Source organism: Physella acuta, unplaced genomic scaffold (assembly GCF_028476545.2).
Source record: "Physella acuta isolate Inbredline_101_S28 unplaced genomic scaffold, ASM2847654v3 ptg000458l, whole genome shotgun sequence".
Lineage (NCBI taxonomy): Eukaryota > Metazoa > Mollusca > Gastropoda > Physidae > Physella > Physella acuta.
In genome coordinates this window covers 390,001-400,000 of record NW_026731977.1, presented here as the reverse complement: position 1 = coordinate 400,000, position 10,000 = coordinate 390,001, and the positions used below count along the sequence as shown (strand labels likewise).

The 10,000-nt window shown below is 39.5% G+C and overlaps 1 protein-coding gene across 1 annotated transcript in view; it reads left to right on the top strand.

Annotated features, from left to right (window-relative positions):
• The window catches only part of LOC131943520 (glutamate receptor ionotropic, NMDA 2B), a 21,953-nt gene that overhangs the window by 2,545 nt on the left and 9,408 nt on the right, over positions 1 to 10,000 (top strand). Inside the window, exons 4-6 of the mRNA XM_059303694.1 lie at positions 520 to 737; positions 1,854 to 1,980; positions 5,243 to 5,432. Of these exons, the coding sequence (XP_059159677.1) occupies positions 520 to 737; positions 1,854 to 1,980; positions 5,243 to 5,432 (535 nt within the window). The remainder of the gene's footprint in view (positions 1 to 519; positions 738 to 1,853; positions 1,981 to 5,242; positions 5,433 to 10,000) is intronic.

Genomic DNA, 10,000 nt, shown 5'->3' with positions numbered 1-10,000 from the left:
TAATGACAACCTTGTATAAACATTAGCCGTGGGGTTATTGTTCAGGGTTTATGTCCGGGTGTGTGTGTGTGGGGGAGGGAGGGGGGAGAGATAGCGCGTTACGTCGGTGGAAGGGGGCGTTATACTGGGAATTTATGTTGAGGGAGTTATTGCTCGGGAGCCTGTGTTGACCATTTATCAAATTTTCATCTTACGCAAATATCTAAGTAATGCAGAGGTGGCGAGATTTGTTGCAAATCGTGTTAAAAACACTGTTGATACATTACAGCTTTTCAGAGGCGTAGCGAGGGGGGGGGGGAGGGGGGGGAGATATGTCCCCGGGCGCCGACCTTAGGGGGGGGGGGGCGCCAAATTGAAAGCTTGAGGGGGGTGCAAATGAACAGTTCGAGGGGGGGGGGGTGCAAATCGAAAAGTTTGTCCCCGGGCGCCGGGTAGGGTCGCTACGCCTCTGCAGCTTTTAGTTGCATACGTTTACAATTATGCTTGCGTTGCAAATTAATTAACTTTTTTTTTCTCAAGGTCGGTATGTTCACAAGCGGCGGCATCCACATGAAGCACATCACGTGGCCTAACGGTCACACGACCCCACCCACGGGCAAACCCAAACGTCACTTCCTGCGCATCGTGACCAGAGAGGAGCCGCCATTTGTCGAGTACCGGGACCTCAGCCAAAACGGAAGTTGCGGCCATTTTTCTTATCTATGTCACGTGTATGATCGGGATAAGAACGAATTTAGGTCAGTGGGTCACACGATCGTTTCACGTGTTGTTCAGAGTCGTTTTTTGTAGTACTCAGTGTTAGGTTAAAATTAAAAATTAAAACAGCTCATCTCAGATCTAAAAACTGGTGGGACATATGAAGTAGAGCTCACCTTTTTCCGGCACCCAGGTATATAAATACGTGGTTGGGTCAGTTCGTTACCCAGCCGTCTTACTTTTCCATCCTGCAGAACTGAGCTCAAGACGTTTAGGTAAACAGTCTTAGCCTCTACCACCCTACCATGTCATTATTTACAACACAGATTAGCTAAGCTCATTTTACCTAAGCTACTTGAATACCTTAATCTGGAGTAGCAACACTATGAAAGTTTTGATTGTTTTTTTTTAAAACTTAGTCTTAAGTATTTATCATTTCTCGAAAAAAAGATCAACTCGTGGTAAGGAAAGTATAGTTTCTTGCCCGATATAACGTACCCCGATACACAATACTACACATTTGTTAGCCCAACTAATACATTAATTGGTTTTGTATTTAACTCCTCGGGATTAATAAATCTTGTGTCATAGAAAAAAACAACAATATGAGCTCTAAACAATACATGTGCCGCAGATAATAATACATTGTCCTAGTTTACAGAACATGTGCCGCAGATAATAAAACATGTGCCCTAGATAATAAAACATGTGCCCTAGATAATAAAACATGTGCCCTAGATAATAAAACGTGTGCCCTAGATAATAAAACATGTGCCCTAGATAATAAAACATGTTCCCTAGATAATAATACATGTGCCCTAGATAATAAAACATGTGCCCTAGATAATAAAACATGTGCCTTTTATCATCATCATGTGCCCTAGATAATAACACATGTGCCCTAGATAATAAAACATGTGCCCTAGATAATAATACATGTGCACTTGTTAATAAAACATGTGCCCTAGATAATAAAACATGTGCCCTAAATAACAAAAAAATGTACTCTAAATAACAAAACAAGTCCCCTGGATAATAAAACGTGTGCCCTAGCTAATAAAACCTGTGCCCTAGATAACAAAACATGTGCCCTAGATAATAACACATGTGCCCTAGATAACAAAACATGTGCCCTATATGCCCATCTCTGCCCACAGAATATCCAACACGACTGTCAAACGCTGCTGTACTGGACTCAGCATCGACTTCCTGCACAGACTATCAGTGGCCTTGAACTTTGACTTCTATCTGTACGAGGTCGAGGATTACCAATGGGGCAATAAAGTAAGTGGCCAGCGAGTTTCTATCCTATATCCTGAGGATATCCCACACTTTATCCTAACCGTTTTCCCCCACTGCATTTCTTGAAATACCGAGGGTTTTATTTTTGAGCTCTATAAAATAGTTTCTGCAACCAATGCACCTTTATAATCCTGCATGGGATTAGACCGTGAGTTTGGCGTCTCTCGCTAGATCTAGCGTCTAAACTTTGTTATTAGACGTCGGCTCTTGTAACTAAACACGACAGTCGCAGGGCTAATTCCTTGGTTTTCTTAAAGCAAGAAGTAGATCCCTAGTATTTTGAGTTAGTCTTTGATCCCTAGTATCTTTAGGTAAGTGAGACTATGATCCCTATAATATTTGTTTAGGTAAGACTAAATATCTGTGGATACATTTAATCCCGGGTATTTTATGTTGTAAAAGACTGATCCCACCGATATTTGTGTAGGGGAGACTTTGATGTTAACAATATTTGTTTATGTGAAACTGATCCCAACAATATTTGTTTCTGTGAGATTTTGATCCCAAAAATATTTGTTTAGGTGAGACTGTGATCCCAACAATATTTGTTTAGGTGAGACTGCGATCCCAACAATATTTGTTTAGGTGAGACTTTGATCCCAACAATATTTGTTTAGATGAGACTTTGATCCCAACAATATTTGTTTAGATGAGACTTTGATCCCACCAATATTTGTGTCGGTGAGACTTTGATACCAACAATATTTGTTTAGATGAGACTTTGACCCCAACAATATTTGTTTAGATGAGACTTTGATCCCACCAATATTTGTTTAGGTGAGACTGTGATCCCAACAATATTTGTTTAGGTGAGACTTTGATCCCGACAAAATTTGTTTAGGTGAGACTTTGATCCTAACAATATTTGTTTAGATGATACTTTGATCCCAACAATATTAGTTTAGGTGAGACTTTGATCCCAACAATATATGTTTATTTGAGACTTTGATCCCAACAATATTTGTTTAGGTGAGACTTTGATCCCAACAATATTTGTTTAGGTGAGACTTTGAGACGCAGTAGTTTGCCTCTAGCCACTGATACAAAGATGCTTGTCCCTGGTATTTTAAAATTAACTTTCATGCTACTAACATTGCTGCGTGCTACACAAACATTTATCTCAGTAGCCAGCTAAAAATAACCCTTAAAAATACCATTTCTTCAAAAAGGGATATAAAGACTTTGATACCATGTCCTCTATTCTTGGTGGTGGTGAATAAGACACTACCTCTGACGTCATTGATCACGTGAGAGATAGATCAGTTATCTCTCCCGTGCGTCCAAAAACAAAATTTAAATTCCATTAAAGACCTGATGTTCATCTAAATAGGTCAGTCACCTGCAAGTGTGGAGCTGGGACAGACATCAAGGTGTGCTTTACATTAGCCTGCTGTATGTACACTTCTGGGGGAGTGGAATTTTTCATGATGGGAACACCAGATTAGGCTTAATTCAACTTTAGATTTCCGTGTTAGCAACGCCTTATAAGATTAGGCTTAATCCAACTTTAGATTTCCGTGTTAGCAACGCCTTATAAGATTAGGCTTAATCCAACTTTAGATTTCCGTGTTAGCAACGCCTTATAAGATTAGGCTTAATCCAACTTTAGATTTCCGTGTTAGCAACGCCTTATAAGATTAGGCTTAATCCAACTTTAGATTTCCGTGTTAGCAACGCCTTATAAGATTAGGCTTAATCCAACTTTAGATTTCCGTGTTAGCAACGCCTTATAAGATTAGGCTTAATTCAACTTTAGATTTCCGTGTTAGCAACGCCTTATAAGATTAGGCTTAATCCAACTTTAGATTTCCGTGTTAGCAACGCCTTATAAGATTAGGCTTAATTCAACTTTAGATTTCCGTGTTAGCAACGCCTTATAAGATTACACGATAATCTTGCTGCAACTGGAATCAAAGAACAGGACACCATATACATACACCAAATATATACTTTTACCAGTGTGGGGTCGTCCATAAAGGACGTCACACTCGTAGGGGGAGGGGGGGGGTCCGTAATTTTGTGACGGTGTGTGATGAGGGAGGGGGGGGGGGTGTTCAGATGGTGCGACGTCACACTTTTGCATTATAAAAAAGAAATGTTAGAAAGCGAATTTTATACGTTACTTCGCGTTTTAGAAAACTGTTTTAGTAAATTGTAATATGAATTGATTAAAATACTCTATTTTGACAGAGTTCAGACAAGATTTTGGAAAAATATCGATGTTTTAAGAAAAATTCATCTGGAAATTTGAGGGGGGGGGGGGTTGTAGGCTGATGTGTGACGTCATTTTACGGGGGGGGGGGTCTGGCTTTTTGTGACGATCTGTGACGGAGGGGGGGGGGGGAGGTAAAAATCGTCAAAAAAAAAGCGTGACGTCATTTATGGATGACCCCCGTCCATCTGTCGGAAATTTAACGAGCCCCCCCCCCCCCTTCCCCCTCCATGCATTGAGAAAAGTGTCTCAAAAAGCCATGTTGTGAACACAAGAATACACAGTTCAACAAACATTTTAAAATAAAAAACTAAATACCCGTTTAATATATTCAAGGCTATTCGATAAAAAAAAAACAATAAAAACTGACGTGTTTTTTTTTTAAATTCACAAAACAAAATAAACAAACAAACAAAAATAAAAAAAATAGCATTGAAAAGTCTAGGTAATCATACTAAATAAATTGTTTTTAAAAAAAATTAAAAAATATGGCAAGCGATAAAATTATAGTAAGATTTTAAAAACTTAAGGATGTTTAAGAAACATCAATTACACTTATTTTCACATTTTTGTTTGAATAAAAGCATTGAAAACCCGTTTTGAATTATTTCATCAATTCAAATATTTAAAAAAAAAAAACCGCCCTCAACCTCTCCTTGAAGTCAACAGGAATAGCCAGGGAGAATAAAACAATGAAAGTCAGAACAATTGTTTTCCATGATAAAATACACTATAGAGGTCTATGCCTATGCCTATGTCTATTGTATTCGTATTAAATAATATAATATCCCCTATCACCACAACACCGTGACTCTACTCATCCAAATTAAAAATAAAAATGTTAGCTAAATTACTTTTATATTACTAGTAATTATTTGTTTGAATATTTACAGCCTTAATAAAACCGGAAGTCATTTTGTAATTAATAGTCAAATGTTATAAAATATTCAATTTTTGGTTGACAAATATGCTTTCTGGCAACACAAATTCGGCACCAGCCTATTAACAATTAAACGACACAAATGATTCCAGAACTCCGACGGCAATTGGGACGGCATTGTTGGAGATTTGGTCCACGGCAAGGCGGACATGGCCGTGGCCTCCATGACGATAGACGAGGACAGGAGTACGGCCATCAACTTCTCCGTGCCGTACATGGAGACAGGCATCACCTTCATTGTGGCCATCAGAGAGGGGGCCATCTCGGCCACGGCATTTTTAGGTGAGGCCATGTTTGTATAAAAGTTGAGGCTATGTTTGTAGAGAAAAATTTTGACATATTTGTATATCCCTCTTAGTTAAGACTATTTGTAATGACGTTTTTCAAAGTTTTGTGGCAATGTTTGTATTGATGAAGAGTTTCTTCCAGGCATCTTTTCAGGGGGGGGGGGGGGGGGAGGGGAGGGGCAGAAGAAAGTATACTACCCCCCCCCGCCGAAAAAAGTCTGCCGCCCCCCCCTCCCCCGAAAATTTCAAATACCCCCCCCCCCCCGCCCGGAGAAAAAAGTCTGGAAGAAACACTGATTGATGTTATGGCCATGTGTGTATAGATGTTATAGCCATATTTGTATTGATGTTGAGGTCATGTTTGTATTGATGTTGAGGTCATGTTAGTATTGATATTGAGGTCATGTTTGTATTGATGTCAAGGCCATGTTTGTATTGATGCCGAGGCCATGTTTGTATTGATGCCGAGGCCATGTTTGTATTGATGTCAAGGCCATGTTTGTATTGATGTTGAGGTCATGTTTGTATTAATGCCGAGGTCATGTTTGTATTGATGTCGAGGCCATGTTTGTATTGATGTCGAGGCCATGTTTGTATTGATGTCAAGGCCATGTTTGTATTGATGTTGAGGTCATGTTTGTATTGATGTCAAGGCCATGTTTGTATTGATGTTGAGGTCATGTTTGTATTAATGCCGAGGTCATGTTTGTATTGATGTCGAGGTCATGTTTGTATTGATGTCGAGGCCATGTTTGTATTGATGTCAAGGCCATGTTTGTATTGATGTCAAGGCCATGTTTGTATTGATGTCAAGGCCATGTTTGTATTGATGTCAAGGCCATGTTTGTATTGATGTTGAGGTCATGTTTGTATTGATGTCAAGGTCATGTTTGTATTGATGTCGAGGCCATGTTTGTATTGATGTCAAGGCCATGTTTGTATTGATGTCAAGGCCATGTTTGTATTGATGTCAAGGCCATGTTTGTATTGATGTCAAGGCCATGTTTGTATTGATGTTGAGGTCATGTTTGTATTGATGTCAAGGTCATGTTTGTATTGATATTGAGGTCATGTTTGTATTGATCTTATGGCCATGTTTGTATTGATGTCGAGGTCATGTTTGTATTGATATCGAGGCATCTTTGTGTAAGCATGTTTAGAACAGAGCGATCTATCTTCCTACACCGACCCTCTACGGCCTCATGTGTATTTTATGCCTCCATGGCAATCTATAACCCCAGCCCAGAAAGCCGAGATAAAAAACGCTGATGTATTCACGAATTTTTGAAGAAGATTGCTCTATGGCTAACTAGCAATACCAGATTTTCTATTGGAGACTGTGTTTAATAAAAAAAAAACTCTAAACATTTGAGCATCAGCTCATAGGAGGTGGGGTAGGGTACAGGCGGGGTGGTGGTAGGGTGTGAGGGGGTAGTGGGCTGCATGGCGATCCCTCAATCATTACCTCAAGGTTATGTTTGAAGAAGATGCCATTACTAATAGCTTCACCGACATAGTCTGATTAGTTCTTAAGTCTTAGTTAATGTTGCTAATTGGTGTGTGTACGTAGGTAAGGTACTTGATTATATATTTATGACTAATTTTTATGAATAAGAGTATAGTTTCAACTTGCATTATTTTGTGAGATGCATTTATCCTCTAAATAAAGTGAGAAATGCCGGCATTATATGTAAAGCATGTTTATTTAGGCAAAGTTTGAAACCTCTTCAATTATCATTTTTATTGTATACATCCTTTCACTACCCGTAACACACACACACACACACACACACACACACATATATATATATATATATATATATATATATATATATATATATATATATATATATATATATATATATATATATACCAGAGTAGCAAAATGTGTCAATTTATAATACATGAGATGGGCTATAAACAAAAGAAGTAATGAGGTTAATGAAGTGTTCCACGTGCGCTTGTAGCTGAAGGTCGTGTGCAAACATTGACATTGAAATAGATAAGAAAAGTGGGAAATGGGGTTGGAGAGGTGGGGAATGGGGAGGGGGAGGGGTATGTAGAATTGGGAAAAAAACATAAGAAATTGTTGGAGGTTGCGTGAGATCCTTGATATAAATATAGCAGAATATTTATTTGATTAACCGACAATTATCTGGCCAACAGCAGCTTGATAGATGATAGTCGTCCTATTTATTTGACTCAGTGGCGTAGCGAGGTCGGGTGTCACCCGGTGCGGCACTTAATGGTGTCACCCCCCAGAGGCGTAGCGACCCCTCTCGGGGACAAATTTTCGATTTGCACCCCCCCCCCAACTTTCGATTTGCACCCCCCCTCAAGTTTTTCTCTATATATTTTGCTATTTTTTGCCTTGGTGTCACCCCCCTAAATGGTGTCACCCGGTGCGATCCGCACCCCCCCCTCGCTACGCCCCTGATTTGACTGCTCTAGTTTAGGAGACATTGGTATTAGAAACAAGTGGAGAAAGAGTCTCACTCAAATCTCATCTATAGTTCGTTGTAACAGATATTTCGACGAACAGACAGGAAGACGCCATTTTTTTGTGAACTTGATTCATATCACGACCTTGACCCTAGGGGAAGAAACTCAAATTTAATTATATGCCAGCTGTATTTCATTACATCGAAGGAACTAACATTTCCGTGCATGTTACACACGACTCGTTACACATCCGGGGAACTAACAATAGGAAACGTTGAAAACTCACACGATACATCAAGTTTTTATTTTTCATGGCTACTAGAATATTCTGGAAGTCTGTTTGAAAATCGATACAATTTCAGCAGATTTAAAAGCTCGGAATAACCAATGAAAAAATCAATCGAGTCAGACAGAAAAACAAGGTGTTCTAGTGATACATTTTTTAACGAACTCCGACACCAAAAATTTTTTTTGTCACGGCCGACATTGACTTGACGCTAACATCCCCCCCACGCCCCCCACCCCCAAACCTCAAAACTCACGCTTGTTTTAACCACTCGCATCTCCCCCACCTCTCTAGGTGATTACTGGACTAAAATAGAAAAAAAATTTGTCTCCCCTATCGAGGCTAGTGACGTCACTACATTCGGAGTAAAAAGTCGTCGAACACAGAAAAAAAATTACACACCAATTCGCGGCGTGAAAGTCCGTGTCGTTTCACACTTTTGTATCATTCACATCGTGTTTCCTGTTCGGTTCCTTGCAGTGAACAGAATGAGGTGTTTTTGCCTGCGCTAAAATATCACCGTCCGCACACACAAAAATCGTTCGACGTTTGCGGGAAAATCACATCAATAATTTCATAGCTTCAATTTGTTGTTTAAAAAAATACTTGCGGGAAGTGTGAAGTTTACATTTCAAGGTTTCGTGAAAATATTATTTAAATTAAACGTAAAATAAATAAAAATTAAAATATATACTTTTAAAATAAACCGAGAGTGATCTCCCCTAAACTTTCTCGAATATTCTTATATAACACTACGAGGGATGGCAACTCGGGATATGGACAATATTTTGAATCCATTTTGATTTACTTAAACTTTTAAAAAGAATAGAATCTCGTTTTCCTATAATGTACTTTAAAAATTTTGTTTAGTCTCATACAAAAATACTTTTTAATTGAGTTATTCCTTAGAGCGCGGAGTTACCTGTTTGTCTTTATGTCTTGTTGGAAATGGCATGTTCAGCATACATAGAGACACATGGACAGCAATAGACAGCAACCAATAGACAACAACAGTCAGACAGCAAAAACATGGACAGCACAGACAAAATTTACAGACAGCAACTGAGAGAAACAGACGAATAGACAACACTAGACAGACAGCAACTGAGAGAAACAGACGGACAGACACCACTAGACAGACAGCAACTGATAGAAACAGACGGACAGACACCACTAGACAGACAGCAACTGAGAGAAACAGACGAATAGACAACACTAGACAGACAGCAACTGAGAGAAACAGACGAATAGACAACACTAGACAGACAGCAACTGAGAGAAACAGACGGACAGACACCACTAGACAGACAGCAACTGATAGAAACAGACGGACAGACACCACTAGACAGACAGCAACTGAGAGAAACAGACGAATAGACAACACTAGACAGACAGCAACTGAGAGAAACAGACGAATAGACAACACTAGACAGACAGCAACTGAGAGAAACAGACGGACAGACACCACTAGACAGACAGCAACTGATAGAAACAGACGGACAGACACCACTAGACAGACAGCAACTGAGAGAAACAGACGAATAGACAACACTAGACAGACAGCAACTGAGAGAAACAGACGAATAGACAACACTAGACAGACAGCAACTGAGAGAAACAGACGAATAGACAACACTAGACAGACAGCAACTGAGAGAAACAGACGGACAGACACCACTAGACAGACAGCAACTGATAGAAACAGACGGACAGACACCACTAGACAGACAGCAACTGAGAGAAACAGACGAATAGACAACACTAGACAGACAGCAACTGAGAGAAACAGACGAATAGACAACACTAGACAGACAGCAACTGAGAGAAACAGACGA